This window comes from Uloborus diversus, chromosome 9, assembly GCF_026930045.1.
Source record: "Uloborus diversus isolate 005 chromosome 9, Udiv.v.3.1, whole genome shotgun sequence".
Lineage (NCBI taxonomy): Eukaryota > Metazoa > Arthropoda > Arachnida > Araneae > Uloboridae > Uloborus > Uloborus diversus.
Genome location: NC_072739.1, coordinates 85248931 through 85267082, shown reverse-complemented (window position 1 = coordinate 85267082; position 18152 = coordinate 85248931). Strand labels below are relative to the sequence as shown.

General features: G+C 31.8%; 1 protein-coding gene across 3 annotated transcripts in view; it reads left to right on the top strand.

Annotated features, from left to right (window-relative positions):
• The window catches only part of LOC129229257 (acidic mammalian chitinase-like), a 66373-nt gene that overhangs the window by 44588 nt on the left and 3633 nt on the right, over positions 1–18152 (top strand). For all 3 annotated transcript variants that reach the window (XM_054863527.1, XM_054863526.1, XM_054863524.1), the window contains exons 5-8: positions 1564–1688; positions 6514–6643; positions 11172–11339; positions 17004–17123. In XM_054863527.1, the coding sequence (XP_054719502.1) occupies positions 1564–1688; positions 6514–6643; positions 11172–11339; positions 17004–17123 (543 nt within the window). The remainder of the gene's footprint in view (positions 1–1563; positions 1689–6513; positions 6644–11171; positions 11340–17003; positions 17124–18152) is intronic.

The window sequence follows — 18152 nt, the reverse complement described above, 5'->3', positions numbered from 1 at the left end:
TGTTGCATGTCTAATACTTGAACAAAAATTTTTTAAGTGGACAATCAGCATTAAACATTTTTAAAAGTCTGTTACATAAGCAATGTGATGTTTGGATACCATTTTGTGATGTTTGGATACCACTAAGTTTCTGTTGGCTGAATTTCAAAACTAACTATACTAACAATTCAAAATTCTAAGTACAGTCTGCTGTCATACAAAAATGCAGATTACGGTCTGAAAAGTTTCCAAAAAATAAGCAATTTAGAACAATAAAAGCTTTTTGCAGCTGCTTTGTTAAAAAATGTCATTAAATTCATGTTTTTGTGTGCTATGGAATAAGTGTTTTTGTGTGACGTAAATGGAACTTCACTTTAAGCAGTGTGTCAGTTACATTGCACACACTCAGTCTATATGGGCTTTGAGAAATCTTCTGGGGGAGGAGTTTCTCTTCCAGACAGTCTTGTAGATTCGAATTTGTGTTTCCCCTCCACCCACCAAAAAAAAAAAAAAAAACCAGTTTAGATCAGGGTTAGCAAGTTTCTGCCGAGGTGGTTAAAACCACTGGTAGAAACCGGTTAAAACCAGCATGGCAAAAATCCCTTTCTGCCACATTTGTGGCAGAAACTGGCAAAAACTCAAAAAATGACATAAAAGAAATCTTTGATACCCAATACGAATTTAGCACAGGAAAATAATGAAATGTTAGCCAAAGCACAATTTAATTACAATATCATTAAAAATCAAAAATTATGTTTTTTTGCCCTCTGCAGCTGTCTTTAAGAAAAGGTGAATTGAAAATATAAATGATTTTTTAATTTAATATGAATAGAGGAGAAATAACAGAATACTCTCGCAACAGAAGAACTAGATGGCAATGCCATCAAGGATACAGCAAAGATTCATGAAACTTTCATCAATTGTATATATTTTTTAAATAAAATGATCTATTATGTAGTAACTGGGGTGGTTTTAAAATTTGACTGGAAAAATAAGTTTTGGGAAATAGGGTCAATTTTTTTTGTAAAGCTGTGATATTAGGTATAAAATCGAGGTTACTATCGGCAAGTAAAATTCTGTCATTTTCTTCTTGAGCAAATGATAATTTTAATCCCAAGCATTTTAGATGACACGTATAAGCTAGCAAATAACAACCAATAACTACCTGTTTAAATCTGTAAGTCACTTCTTTTTCTTAAGTGCAATTAAGATTCTCGTCCTTTAGATTAATACAAATGTTTCGAGCATCTGCAGTTAAACAGTTCTCTTTCTGATCAAACTAAATCAAGGCCAATGAGTTTTATTTTTTATAATGATGAAATAGAATTATATTTTTTTTAGTTTACTTAAACAAATATCATTTTGTAATTACTTGAATTAATAAAGATGCTTTTTAGTTTCTGCCGGTTTTTACCGGTTATAACCAGTTTCTGCCACCGGCAGGGCAGAAACCAGTTTCTGCCGGGAGAAAGCCAACCCTGGTTTAGATACTTAGTAAACATTTGCAAATTCAATTCTTTTTATAATATTTACAATAACTACATTATTTATCTGTCTATCAAAATAATTGTTTTGACATTTTAGGAGTTCAAGATATTTTCTGACTTTTTTGGTTTAAAATTCCTGAAGAAACAACCTTTGTTGACTGTTGCTGTGGCTGCCCCCAAAACATTTATTGACAAAGCTTACAACATAACTGAAATGGCAAAGTAAGTACAGTGAAACCTGTGTTAGTTGACCACTTGTGGTTCTCAACTTATAGAGGTTGAATTATATGACATAGATCTAATTCTGTGCCTGAAAATAGCGGTCAACTTAGACAGGTGGTCAACTTACAAAGGTGGTCAACTTTACAGGTTTTGCTGTAATCAATTTAACTTTTTAAAAAAGAGGATTGTGAAATTAATTTATATTTAATCACTAGATGTTCTTTTCTGGACTAAGACCAAGTATTGTCTCTAAAAAAGGAAAATAGTAGCATCAGAAATAGAAAGGAAATTCAACGGAAAATAAAAGTAACTAGAATTTACATTACACTAAATCTTAATTACTTATCGTATTACTTTCATGCAAATATTTACTTAATTAATTAGAAAAAAAGATGCATTCAGTAAGGTTTAAAATTTAAAACGTACCATCATAGATATCATTATGTACTAAATAGAAAAAATAAACGCATATTGAATTGGGCCCATGAAGTATTAAAATTATAGACTGTATTAACATAGTGTTTGTTTGATAGCAAATTAAAAAGCTGAAAATTTAAGTAGGACAATGCAAAATGAGTTTAATGTAATGATGTGTGTTGTGTGTGCAGAACTTTATATAGGGGGTAGAGGGTACTATTAATATTCCAGAGATAAAGGGGGAAGTTCCAAAAAAGGAGCCAGGCTGGGAAACTAAGGGTGTAATTTTGGGGGACTCAATGGTAAGGGAGGTGGGTGATACAGTTGGGAGAGTTAAGCGTAAGGTGACTGGGTGTTGTTTACCAGGGGCTCAGGTAAAAGACATTAATAAGATTGCTGAAAAGAAGGGGTTCTAAATAAGGAGGATTTGGTTACTTTGTGGGGTCATCATAATGGGGGATTTCAATTTTCTGGGTATTGATTGGAATAATTTTTATCCTAGTAATGGCAGAGAAGAGGAATTTTTAAAAGTAATTGGAGACTATTTCTTTGATCAAGTTGTAACTCAGAGGACTCGAGAGAAGGCAGTTTTGGATCTAGTTTTCTGTGACGTAGGAAGTTCTGTTCAGGGGTTGTGTGTAGGGGATCATTACTTAGTCACATACTGTTTAAACCTATGGTTTGATAATTGGAAAGGTTATCAATGAGCTTTGTGATCCAACACATTATCTGCGATGGCAATCATACAATTTACAATGGTTATCTAACCTTTATCTTTTTACAAATGATAGAAATGAAAGTAATAATTTGGATGTGGAGTATGTAAGGATAATAGAGAATTAAGATTAATGAGAAGGTAAACATAACTGATAAATAAATAAAAGAGTCCAAGAAAACTCTTCTGAAATGAACTGCAATATTTTTTATACAAACTTTGGAATTACTATTTCTGAAACAGTTTGACTTTTGAGTTCTTTTCTTTAAGCACTGTGTCAAAACATGCAATTTAATTTTGCTAAACTTTTTCAATGGCTAAAAATATTTTAAACAGTTATGCAAACATTTGAAATGGAATGATTACACCATTTATCATTTGCTGATACTAAGTAAAGGAACAAAAAAAGATACATCTACAATTTATCATTGAAAGTTATTTTGATTAATAAGGAAAATATTCTTAATGCTTCAAAAAAAAAAAAAAAAAAGTGGTACTTGTTTCATTTTATTTAGCTTTAACTGAGCCCTAAATGTCTTTGATAATGCATGAAGAAAAGTGGGTTTTCAAAGAAGGATGTGGGAAGGAGGGGGGGGGGCGGTAAAAATTAACGTCTTATTTGACATGTTCTGATTCGGCAATTCCCCTATGAATTTGAGAAATTAATGTACAGCTTCATGTTACATCAGTGTGATTTTTATTGTTTTTCAACATAGTATGTATCGAGTTCATGCCCTTTTCCACCCACTTCCCCCACTGAAAAAGTAGAAAATGATGAGCAGAGGTGCCTCCCCCCAAGTTCAATGCCGTGAATTCCTCCCCAAAATTTTTCTCAACCCTTTTTCCCTTTTTTATTTTTCAGCCCTCTTTTTTATTTTATTATTTTTTTAACATATTTTTTGTATATTTAATGTTTTTAAATATTTTTTTATTTAATTAATTTTTTAAAAATATTTATTTATTTTTTTAAAATTATTATCATTATTATAATTTTTTTTTTGAAAAGTGCTGTGCTATGCCAATGACATACACACACACAAGCTAAATAAATAAATGAAATAAAATATAAACAGAAAAAAATAAAACAAAATAAATAATTTAAATTTTAAATAGTAAATCAATAAATAAATTTAAATAAAGTAAAAAAAAATCCCCTCCCCAAAATTTTTTATGGTCCTGCAATTAAAGATTTTTGTAAAACTTCAGGAGAACTGAAAAAGTCCAGGAAATTTATTTATAAAGAGTAATTTTTATTGCCCGTCTATTCCTAATCATATACATGTGTCTCTATAGCTTTAAAGCTATGAATACAGTAAAACTTCGATTTAACAATGCTCAATTTAATGACTTCCTCAATTGGATGATACATCTCATTGGTCCGAATTTAACTGCATTGAATGTCTATGCTCCTTGATTTAACATATCATTGAATTAAAGGTAACTTTTTCCAGTTCCTTGACAATCGTTACATCAGGGTTACACTGTATTTTATTAAAAGTTTGATGGATTTTTTTCCTGACTTGTGAATAACGACTTTAACTTTCTGTTTTAAGTTTGTTAAACTAAAAATGGTAAATTTGGTGATAAGTCAAGGTTTTGTTTGTGAAAATAACTATGATTATTATTTATTTAATGTACAAGTACAGTAAAATCCCTCTAATGGGGACACTAACGGGACAATTTTTTTTGTCTGCAAAATAGAGGTGTCCGCAGGACAGGGGTTTAATAATGTTATTTGCATTGGAACTGGGGAATAAAAAATTGTCTGCATAAGAGGGGTGTCTGCCTTTGAGAGGTGTCCGTTAGGAGGGGTTTTACTATATAATGCATTTTGCATTCCTTTGGATATATAGTTCTTGGAAGATGTAGTTCTCATACTGGGTCTGGGTCGAAATCCCGACAGCCCAAACCCCGACAAGCCAGAATCCCGACAGACAGTATCCCGACTGCCCGATATCCCGACAGCACCGAAATCCCGAAAAGCCAGAATCCCGACAGGTTCTACATTAGTTTTTTTAAATTATTTTTCGTTTCCAATAGCAATGAATTTTTACTTAATATTTTTTTACGAAATGGAAAAATAGCTCAATGTTCAGAAGTAAAGACAATGCGGATAGCAAACAAAAATGGGATTTTTACTCTTTATGAAGGGGAGGGCGAAGTTGGAAAAAAATTACCCCCTCCTGAATGGAATTCTGGATCCGCGCCTGGTTGTGGATGAAGAGAGGAGATTCTGAGTGAAAGTGAATGCCCTCAGCCCCCTGCATCCTTGCTTCTCCAAACCTGCTGCCTTCGTTTTTTTTCCCTTACATTTAAAAAGTTCGAAACAATTCATAAAAGTTTACGGAAGGCAATTACAATTAATAGTGTATTTTAATTAACTTTGAATTCATAGCACCCCAGAAGTGATACGGAGTCTGTTGGGAAGGGGAGGGGGGGGGGGGGACTTCTGCCAAAGTAAGCCTTTTTGTGCCTTCTATTTTTTTTCTTTCTTTGTGTTCACAAACCTGTGTGATTTTGCTTATTTTTTCTTTTCTAACCTGCTTGCAAACCTGAGAACCATCTTTTTTTTTACGTCTTTTTTTTATATGCACCTTTTTTTTCACCTTTCTTTTACACTTTTTTTTGCACCTTTTTTTCCCCAATGTTGGCGCCCTCTCGAGGGACCCAACCCACCCCTGAGTTCGCCTCAAGGTCAGCCAAGAGAGAAAAATAAAAAGAATTTGAGCTAATCTAAACTAGGAAATTATTTTTCCTTTTTTTCTTTGAAGAACTGTAAATAACGAGGATATTAAACAAAAACAAAATTAGCATTCTTTCCGAATTTTCATAGAGAAAATTTACTGGTTGAGGGGCCTGCTAGGCCTTATTGGGATATCAACCCTGTTGAGATTTTTGCAAGGTTGCAGAGTCAAAAGAAAAATGACCAACTACGACTCCGACTCCAGGAATTTTAGAGCCTTTGACTCCGACTCTTTTACCCCAAAACCAATCTGACTCCTCCAGCACTGACAGATTTGTGGACTTCGATGAAAATGACAGATCCGACTCTTGAAATTTTTAACCTTCAACTCTCAACTCCAACTCTTCAACCCCAAAACCAGCCCGACTCCGATTTCTGCAGCCCTAAATATTGGATAGCCGTGATTTTTGTTGTTGGGATTTCGACCCTATTGGGCTTCTGGCTTGTCGGGATTTTGACCCAGTCAGGATTTCGACCCTATCAGGCTTCTGGCTTGTTGGGATTTTGACCCTGTCAGGATTTTGGTTTGTTGGGATTTAGACCCTGTCAAGATTTTGACCATGTCGGGATTCTGGCTTGTCGGGATTTCGACTCTGTCGGGGTTCTGGCTTGTCGAGATTTCGGCTGTCGGGATTCTGGCTTGTTGGTTATTTCAGCTATCGGAATTACGTCCGGATACCCTCATACTACCTAGGTGTTACTGCATTCAGCAGAAGTCTCTTCAAGTGATAGAACAACATTTCATCACCTCAAAGCAACAATAGAATATCTTACTGTTATTCTTATGATTAGATTACTTGCTGTTGCTCTGAGGGGACGATTTATTCAATAACAATTTCTTATTATTTCTGTTATTTATGAATTGTTATATAATAGGCTGTAATACTAAGCTGTAGTTATTATAAGTGTTTTTTAACTCACCTGTATATTTTACTAACCTTAATTTACAGGTATGTGGATTTCATTAATTTGATGACCTATGACTTTCATGATTATTTCTGGTATACACCTTTTACTGGACACAACAGTCCTCTGTTTAATAGATCTGTTGAACAAGCCTATTTTTCAACACTGAATACGGTAAGATATTTATTTTTAGTTTTTCTAGCCCATAAGATTATTTTGTCTGTTGTTGTTGTACGGGAATGTTTTTACTGTTGCCACAACAGTTCAAAACAATAAAAAACCATACTATCAAAATGTGTTTATTGTTGCAAGTGCGTACATTCTTTTTTGTTTATTTTATGCATTAAATTAAAACTATTTTACTGCAGTTTAAGTGTATTTGATGTAATAATATTACTTTTTTAAAAATTGTTATACTGTTGCGTTTCAAGGACTTCTTTGTATTTAAACTCATGAATAAATCAGCTTTTGGGGTGAACAGTCATGCTTTTCTTTTTTAACACTTTCACTGCTGCTAAATTGACTCCAGGCTATTACTAGCAAATGCACCTAACATACTATACCTATAGAATTGAAACTATTTTGCATCTTGTACTGGCACAAGATAGCCAGCAGATGTGTTAATGATTTATGTAAAGTGGGGTAATTTATACACAAACAAGCCTGGGTAAACACATTTAAGGTAGCAGCAAATTCTGAATTGATAACTTATATTTTTAATTATTGACAAGGGGCTATGCCCCCTGCTTGTTAACGCTCACCAACCTCCGAAGATTGCTTATTTGATTGGCAAAGATTTAAATTGTCAATTAGAAAGAGATGGATTGAAAATGCATCAAAAAGCACCCCGTCCTTGGGTTTCAAAATAACTTGTACCAACTTGCAGAGCCGTAAGAGCTAAGAGGCTTCTGAGCATTGGAAAACTGCAGTTTTGTGCGTTTGAAAAGTGGCTTTCATATTTGTGGTCTCTAGTAATATATTTTGCTCTTTAGCTTGATGCTTGAATTGAGTTGAGCCTAAGATTTTCCGTTAAAATCAAAGCCCTTAAAGTTTGTGAATAAGAAAGAAGAAACATGCGAATTGAAAAGACGTAACTATGGCAACGCCAAAAAGAAAAACATCAATAATTTTAATGGATGTGTAATTGTTCGAACTTGATTTTTAACGGCTTGTAACTTTTTTTCCCTTTGGAGATAGAATCTTAGTTTTTCGACCATAGGTCAAGTTAGACTTGTAGTAAAAAAAGTCACTATTTTCAGTGGTGTCAAAAAGAAAACTGTGGGACAGTCCCTTTGCTTTTTACTGATAGATTTAATAAAGAAAGTAATGCCTAAATTTTAGCTAAGCCTAAAACAGTTTGAGCTAAAAACGCAGATAACTCCCACCATATTTAAGTTAGAGCATTGAAATGAATTGCATAAAACGCGAAAAAATCTACCCTTTCCAACAATATATATATAATATTAATATGTACAAGTATTTTTTCGCCCCTTTAGTAGGCAATTTATGCAATTTTTGAGGTTGAAAAATTAATCACAAAAAAACTAATTCAAATTAAAAAAAATAAAACCCCACGTACCCCCCCCCCCCCGGGGCTAGAAGTAATGTTGTACAAAATTTCAAGGCTGTAGGTACTATGGGGTCTCCTGGACGCAGGTCCACCAGACTTCCTTCCAGAATTTCTTAGAAACTTTACTTTTATATTTATTATAACGAGAAAATAGCAAGTTTGATTAAGAGCCATTGTCTGTGAGAATCAGGCAGTTTACGGCATTTGTGATTGTTGACATTTTTAATTTTTCTTATTTCCACATATGTTGTTCCTTATCAGGAATGTAATGTTTGTGCAAAATATGAGCTTTGTCTGCCGTACCGTTTTTGAGGAATTATTAGGGGGCGTGGCACATTTTTGCGTGTTTTTCAAATTTGCAGATTTTAAAGTTCTTGTTGCTTTAAGCGCCCCTATAATGATTTGGATTTTTAAATTCTATACTATTATATGGTCTTCTTAGATACTATTACAGCTGTCAAATCGGTGTCACTACGAGGGCGACGGCCACGAACTCCGTTTAAAAATGACCGAAAATGAATTTTTTTACTACATTCAATGCCAATTTTCTCAAAGCGCCTTCATGATGACGCCAACGTTTTTACATAAATTCCTAGCTACACTTGCATACATCAAAAATATGTAATAAAACTAGTGTCACTATAAAGGCACCAGAAGATATTGGAACTTTTATGTGATAAATTTCACAAAAATGCAAATGTTTAAAACCTAACTACTACTCTCGCCCTCATAGCAGAGATCTGAAACTAATTAAGTTTGATAACCAACATGTTCGTCTAACATATGAACTAAAAAAAACGGTGTCACTCCTATTACTTTCGAAAATATAATCATTCAAAATTAGTATGTTATGGAGTTATTTAAAAAAAGACTTTTCTAATTCGAATGGCTTTTTGCACGGTTTGTTTTAAACTTTAATATACAATTACAGTAGTGACACCTAAAATAATATGTTTCTAATGCTTTTTATAAAAAAAGCTTAATAAAAGCATCAGAAACACAGTAAACCGATATAGGTACAGATGAATGTATTGTGTAATGTGCATCATGGGCTAAAATAGTCGTACTAATATTCATATTTTTCAACCATACTAATTTTTTATCTGTTATTTATTTTAAAAATGCAACTATTTATAACATAATATCTTAAATAGTGATGAACATAATGTATTATATAGCGAGCATTCAGAATCTGAAACATAATTTGAGGATGACGTAGACTAAAACAAAAAAAACATAAAAAATCAAATCACCCAATTTCAGAAAGACGGTCATCTCTTATTGATATCTGGTAATTTTGTAACACTAAAGCTTGGGAAAACATGGTATCCCGAAGAAATAGTAGAAGTTGACCATTTGCAAGTAAAGGTCACATGCATGGCAAGAAGGATTGGAATAAATAAATTTATTTCACCGGAAAAAAGGCGAGTATTGGTATGATAATCTAAACATATTATGCACAATAGATCCACCTCTACCTATATCAAAACGAGCATTTTCTATTCAAGATAAAGACGCTCTTACTGCCCAAAGCTGTTTATGTTAAACGTTAATTCTTTTTAATAAATTAAAAATAAATATGGTCAAAAACACTATCTGGGTGCGGTAAGATTAAATTAACAAAATACATAAATAAGCAAATAAAATAAATTTTAAAAAAATAATAATAAATGAAAAAAAATACACCACAACATACTAGCTTCGAATGATTATATTTCCAAAAGTAGTAGGAGTGACACTAATTTCATTAGTGCAAATGTTAGACAAACATGTTGGTTAATTAGTTTCAGATCTCTGCTATGAGGGGGCTAGTTGTATTCAGATAAGCAAATGGTCAACTTCTACTACTTCTCCGGGATACCATGTTTTCCCAAGCTTTAGTGTTACAAAATTACCAGATATCAATAAGAGATGACCGTCTTTCTGAAATTGGGTGATTTGATTTTTTATGTTTTTTTGTTTTAGTCTACGTCATCCTCAAATTATATTTCAGATTCTGAATGCTCGCTATATAATATATTATGTTTATAACTATTTAAGACATTATGTTGTAAATAGTTGCATTTTTAATATAAATAAAAGATACAAAAATAGTTTGGTTGAAAAAATATGAATATTAGTACGACTATTTTAGCTTATAATGCACATTACACAATACGTCCATCTGTACCTATATCGATTTACTGTGTTTCTAATGCTTTTTATAAAGCTTTTTTTTATAAAAAGCATTAGAGACATATTATTTTAGGTGTCACTACTCTAATTTTATATTAAAGTTTAAAACAAACCGTGCAAAAAGCCATTCAAATTAGAAAAGTCTTTTTTTAAATAACTCCATAACGTACTAATTTCGAATGATTATATTTTCGAAAGTAATAGGAGTGACACCGTTTTTTTTAGTTCATATGTTAGACGAACATGTTGGTTATCAAACTTAATTAGTTTTAGATCTCTACTATGAGGGCGAGAGTAGTAGTTAGGTTTTAAACATTTGCATTTTTGTGAAATTTATCACATAAAAGTTCCAATATCTTCTGGCGCCCTTATAGTGACACCAATTTTATTCCATATTTTTGATGTATGCAAGTGTAGCTAGGAATTTGTGTAAAAACGTTGGTGTCATCATGAAGGCACTTTGAGAAAATTGGCATTGAATGTAGTAAAAAAAATCATTTTCGGTCATTTTTAAACGGAGTTTGTGGCTGTCGCCCTCGTAGTAACAGCGATTTGACAGCTGTAATAGTATCTAAGAAGACCATATAATAGTATAGAATTTAAAAATCCATGTCATTATAGGAGCGCTTAAAGCAACAAGAAGTTTAAAATCTGGAAATTTGAAAAACATGCAAAAATGTGCCACGCCCCCTAAATTAAAAAAATTAATTTCCCAAAAACGGTACGGCAGACAAAGCTCATATTTTGCACAAACATTACATTCCTGATAAGGAACAACATTTGGAAAAATAAAGAAAATTAAAATTGTCAACAATCACAACCTGCCTGATCCTTACAGACAATGGCTCTTAAGCACTTTTATCAGTGCTTTTTTTTCCCTTCTTTTTCTTTAATATGCATTTTAAATTTAATTTAGTTTTCCAAAAATATCTCTGAAAAAACTCTATTGTTTTCCAGGCTTGGTCATCTTATTATTGGAATATGATGGGCATGCCAAAATCAAAGATCATGGTTGGGATACCAACATATGGTCACACTTATAAACTTTTGGATCCCAGTATAAATTATGTTGACGCTCCTGCTACAGCTATGGGCATTTATGGTGGAGATATTACCTTTACAGAGGTATTATTATGAGCATTATGATTTTTTTTTTCTGTTCATAATCATTTATCTCATGTGTGAATCAGTTTTTATTTATTTTTTCTTATTTTTAAATAAAAAACTAATATGTGTATAACACAGGGGTTGTACAGGTCATGGAAATCCTGGAAAGTCATGGAAAAAAATAAACAAATTTCACACCTGGAAAAGTCATGGAAAATTAATATTTTCATTAAAAGTCATGGAAATATATTTAAAGTCATGGGCAGTAATGAGCAGTTTTGGGCAGTAATGAAGTAACAGTAGCTAGAAAAAAAAACATAGAAATCCTGAGTGATTTAACAGTATTGCATGTAAAAGCTATTAATACTCTAAAATTGATCGATCCAAAAAAAAAAAAAAAACCTCTAAAATTGAACGATTCAAAAAACAAATCTGAGTTAAGGAATCCTATTGCACCCGCTTCTATAACAGCCGCCCGCTTTTTTTTTTGTAATGTAATTTTATTGCTGGGACATCCCTAATTTTTGAATTTTTTATTATTTTCAACTCTTCTTATAAATGTTATATTCTGTATTAGTGGACTTGCATGTTCTTAATTTTGCCACTTCACTCAAAAAGTGCAATTCAATTGCATCCAAGTTTATTTCAACCACTCATTAAAAAAAAAACCCTTTTTTGTCAAGGTATATCTTAATTTGTTGAAGGCTTTAGAAAACAAAGAATTTAGTCAGACGATAGAACATACAGTGGTGCCCAACATACAGCTCGAAAAACTGATTCATGTGACCAGCTGAAGTATATGGTTTGGAAAAATGAATTTACTAACAAACTTGGCTTTACTTCAATGAACGAAAATACTGTCATGATACATGGATGATTAGAAACACTGTTGGCAGCAAAGGGCAATATTTTTATGAAGTAAACTTATTATTGGAAACTTAGTAATTACTCATTCAATCTGTGTCCCATTCATTGCTAATTTATTCAACATTTAAACTCAGTATATTGCTTCACTATATTTTTACTTAACTTAAACTTATAGGATAAAAACAAATAAAAATAGTTTATTAGTTTCTGCTTCAGTGTGCACCGATATTTTTTCAATCACAAGTAAGTGCTTCAATGAGGTAGTGGCATTCACGTAAAAGTTTTGCTAATGCCCATTTCTGAAAATTTGCAAGTTTGGCATTAAACTATTATTCTCTTTGTATAACAAAGTGATGAAATTTTTTATGAAGCCATGAAAAAGTCTTGGAAAAGTAATGGATTTTTTTAAAAATCCAAATTGAGTAAAAACCCTGAAACAGGGTTTAAGCTGAGTTTAAAAGTTCTTTAGTATAAAAGTTAAAATTGAAAAAAAAAGTTTTAGCAAAATGCTGAGATGTTACACATTCTTATGTCTTTCAAAAGGCCTTAGTGTGCTTCATCTACAGTTGAATCAATGGGCGCCCATATGCAAAATTTTAAGGGGGGGGGGGGCTCACAAATTTTCCCAATGGTTTAGCAGAACATTTCCCCCATGGAAACAGATTTCAGTAGAAATTAGAGGTAGTAAAATTTGAAATTTTTAATAACTTATTCATTGATGGATAGAAAAGAAATATTTTTACATTTTTGCAAAAAAAAAAAAAAAAAAAAGCAAGGAAGTTCTCATCTCAAGGGAGGGGGGGGGGAGCTGGAGCCTCCCTTGCCCCCTATATGGGCGCCCTTAGTTGAATCTCCTTTAGAATATCTTTAAAAAAAAAAAAATAAATATAGTAGCTTTTTTTTTTAATGTAAAGTAAAAAATCTTGGATTATGCTTATCATAAAGAGACCACTGTTTGGCTTTTAAAATGTTGCAAGTCCCCTCATCCCAATAATACATCATTTGTTGGAGGGACATGATGCCCAATAAGACTAGGTATTGTTGAACCTAATAGTAATTTAAAAAATTTTAGCTAAGCTTTTTAAAAGATTCAATTGACTATTATACTACTTCCTCTAGGATCCCACAGTTTCTTTTTTTTTTAAAAGTAATTTATTTTTTACTTTAGCAAAAGAGCGAAGATGCTTTGCTTCATTTTTATAATGGAGATTGTATTTTAACATTTTGCGAAATATGCGACCATAGCGGAAACTGATGAAAATTGATGCACTGACGAGCAAATTCGCCGATTACCAATTAATCGGCAGAAGATAATCAGCAGATCACTGATTAATTAGCCACTCATTAATTACAATAACAATGATTTTTAATGATAAAATTTCTCCATCAGTTTAAAAAAAAATATTGATTTGAATTTTTGAAATTATTAATTCCTTGTTTATTTCTGTGATTATTTGTTTCTCTCCATTTTTATGATTTTTAAAAAAATATTTAAAATTTATTCAAATTCTGTAAGATTTTTTTTCTTATTATTGTAAATACAGCTACATTTTGTTAACTAAACCTGAAGATTAAAATATTTCTTTAGTTGCCTATAATTAGTAGCCGCTTTTAATTTAGTAGCTTTCTCCTATTTTTTTCTTCATGGGGTATGTTCAAATAGAGCAACCAGTTAACTGGTTGGTTGATTTGGTGATGTCAGTGGTGAGTGTCCAGTTCGTAGAATGTTTTCATATATGATCAGCCCTATTAGAACACCCAGTGTTAGTCACCGGTTAACCAGTTGCTATGTGTGTATATAAAGTAGTAAAATTCAATTAAAATATTTAACATTGCTTCAATTATCAATTTTTGGTAAGAAAAGAATGATAAAAACCTAGATCATACTTTCAAAAATCGAAACAAATTGAACAATTAATAATATTTTATATATTAAAGTATAATAATGCAGATCTAGAGATTAGACAACATATATATATATATATATATATATATATATATATATATATATATATATATATATATATATATATATATATATATATATATATCTTAATATATAAAAATCTTCTGTGCGGACGTTTGTCACCATAAGATTTTTAAACGTCTGGACGGATTTTGATCAAATTTTTTGTGTGTAATTAAGTTGTGGCAAGCATGGTTTTGAAGCACCATGGATCGAATAGAAAACGTTTTTGTTAATTAATGAATTAATTTAAACATTGGATGATTATATCTCCCAAATGATTAATATTTATTTTAACCTTTGTTGAGCGAGAACTGAAATACATATTTAACCCGTTGCCAAAGAAAAATAAGAAAGCCAGCTCTGCTTTTTGTAATGAAATTTCCTACTGTGATATGTCAACTGAGAATAGATAAAATGTAGAGGGTGAGACTGAAGCCTTCATTTCTTGTAAGCAACGATTTTAGGTCCAGTGATATATTTTAAAGTAAAGTACTGCAAGGTTCACGCAAAACGTGTATTGTGTCGTCGTAGTTCAACCATGTGACCGGATCAGTGCTTTACGTTTTCCTAACCAAAGGATAAGAAAGTACCGTACCTAGCAACATTTGTTTCTTGGCTGAAATCCATCTGAGTTTTGGCACCAATGTCGAGAATACTTTAAACATTATCTAACTAATCAGTGCATTATTAAAGGAAAAGATGATGGAATTCAAAGACAAAACAAATTTTATTTCTGTCCAGATAAATTACAACAGGGTAGTTCTGTACACAAAAGATCAGTGCAGTGGAAGATCTTTATCTTTGGTGGAAAGAACAAATTAGGCAATATATGAAAATTTAAAAGTTTTCGTTAAAAAGATTGGATCGCTAATCGGTCGGAGTTGCCTCGCTCACCGATCGGCTGGATTACAGTAACGTGGTTTCTTGGCGACTTTGGCTATAAACAATAGAGTTGCGTGATCATTTGTTTACATTTTAAAGCTACTGTTAATGTAATTTATTGTATTTTTTGTTTGTTTGGCGAAATATTTTAAATTGCAAAGAATTGTTTTTCGTTTTTAAAGAGTGTTTAGTCATTTTAATTGAAGAATGTTTATTTTACATCGGGAGGGGGGCTTCCCTTATTCAGAGAACGGTATTTACCTTTATCATTTTTTAAACGATATCGTTTCGATTGTTTTGTTCTTTTTCATATGGCGGGCGTTGCAGCGGGATTTCCCGTTTGTTTTAGATGGGTAGTTAGTTTTTTACACTTAATATCTGAGGATGCTTTTTATCCTTTGAGTATGGCAGAAGGAACAAACCATACAATCTATGAAGACCTTTCAAGTACGCGAGAAAAAATAGTTAATAATACAACTGATCAGCAGGCATTAGATAACATAAATCAAGTTGTAATAAATATACGCATTCTGACACCAAGCAGCTTTAAACATTTTCTTTTTTCGTATTTTTTTCAACAAAACGGTTCAAACACTTGATAGTTTGTTGCAATTTTTCAACTTTTCAATTTACAAAGTTTGAACAGAACAACGTCTGTCGGGTCTTCTAGTATATATATATATATATATCTCTGGATTCACTCTTTTTCTATTCCTACTTAATAGCTGTTTGCATTTTTCCTTTTTATCATCATTTGTTATTTATAATTTGTTTAATATTTGTAATTCTGTTTGCTTAATTTTATATATATATATATATATATATATATATATAAATTAATATAATCTACAGCAGGCTTTATTCATTAATAGTTTAGAAATTGAAGCAATTGAATATTTTACCCAGGCAAAATTGATTTTAGAATTTGAAAAAGAAATGTTAAAGTTATCAATAAAGTGACTGAAACTAATGTTATTGAACTATTGAAGACATGAAATTCAGATTATTAGTTATGAAGGATGTTTGGTATAATTGGCATATAATTGAAAGGTTATGTTAAAATTATACTTGTTTTTCCCTTTAAAATAAATGTTCTTATTTTTACTTTTTGCTAGGTTATAATTCAAAATTCATCAACATTTATTTTTCAAATTCATGTCTGATGCTGATGAGGGGGGGGGGGGGTCCCTTTTAGTGGATACTAATTACAAAACTGATATATACATGTATTGCTTGTAATATTTATTGTTTGCTTTGCTGAAATCAAGCAATAGGGAAGTTTTCGATTTTTCAATTTTATTTTTATATGATAGAGTAACATGTATGAACATCATAGGTGAAAAAATTTTTGCGATACGATAAGTAGTTTTTTTTTAAATTAATTTTTAAAGTTCAAGCGCCTGTGACGTCAGATGGCATAGGAAGTGACGTCCGATAGGAGAGAAACGCTAGCGAACCGGTTCCCATGTCATGGGAGAAATCGAAGAACGTGCATTCGACTTCGAAGATGAAACGTAAGGCTTACCTCCTCGCATTTCTGGAACATTAAACCTCTCATTCTCTCGGAAATATTTGAATACCATCATTGATGTTACTTGAGGAAGATTATTAGATTGTGCTTTAACGAATCCGGCCGCCATAGTGTGTTCAAAAGGATTATTGAATTTCTAAAAAATAAAAATATCAGCGCGCTCAAAATGTCCGTTGCGTAAACAAGGGATCTTCGGCGGAAGGCTGCCCATTCGCGCCCTGTGACGTAGGCTCGTGACGTTTCAGAAGCGCGCACTTTTGCGCGTGGATTTTTAAAAATTCATTAAAAATCAACCACGGTGTTTTAAAATTCGGCGATGGTGAATTTTTTAGTTTTTAGGGTCAATTAACAATGCAATAGCCAAAATATGAACATTTAATAGGTTGCAACTTCCCTATTTATAACATAATTTAAAATTCCTTTTGAATTTCAGGTCTGTAAATTTTTGGCATCTGGTGCAAGAAGAGTGTTTGATTCTGAAAGTGAAGTTCCATATGCTTTTAAAGGTTTTGACTGGATTTCTTATGAGGATCAAGCAAGCATATTAAGAAAAGTAATAAAATTTTTTTTTTGTTGCATACTTTGCACATTTACATTCTCTAGCAGAATCATGTGACTATTCTTTAAAACATCATATATATATATATATACTAGCTGCATTGGCCGGCTTTGCCCGGTCTACCTTGAAAATAAAAATTGTGTCTAGTGACGTATATTCAACAATCAGGCGTAAAAAATATATAAAAAAACATGGTTTCCCTTCCAAACAATGACGACAGATATTAAAATACTTTTAAGAAATTAAATCCAGAAAGATGGATTTAAAATGCGTAACCATGGAAAGACAAAATAAAATAAGTTTAAGGAATTAAAATACGAAAGAAAATTGTTCACAATTTGAATGGAATCGAGATTTCTTAAACTTGATTTAAAAAGGCTTGTAACTTTTTTTCCGTTCGAGCTAAAAGCTTATTTTTTTGACCATAGGTCGAGTTAGATCTGGAATAAAAAAGGTCGCTTTTTCCAATGGCATCAAAAAGAAAGCTGTGGGACAATTCCTTGACTTTTTATTGATTTCTTTAATGAAGAAAGTAGTGCCTAAATTTCAGCTAAGCCTAAAAAAATTCGAGCTAAAAACGCAAATAACTCCCGCCATAATAAAGTTAGAGCATTGAAACAAATTGCGTAGAACGCGGAAAATTCTACCCTTTCTAATGTTATGTAATATTAATATGTGCAAGTAATTTTTCACCCCCATAATCTGGAATTTGTGAGAAAATTTGGCTTAACTTTGAATAAAAAAAGAACTATTCATCGAATTGTTTTTGAACTGGTCTGCAAACCTTTTGAGGACTTAAAGGAACAAATTGTGAAAATTTCATCGAAATTGGCCGGGTAGTTCTCGAGTTTTGCGAGTTCAAACACACAGACGCTTTTTGGGGACTTCATTTTATACTATATATATATATATATATATATATATATATATATATATATATAATATATATTATATATATAATAAAAATGAAAAATATTAAAAAGACCATACCAAAAGCCAATACATGCGCAACGCAGCGAAATA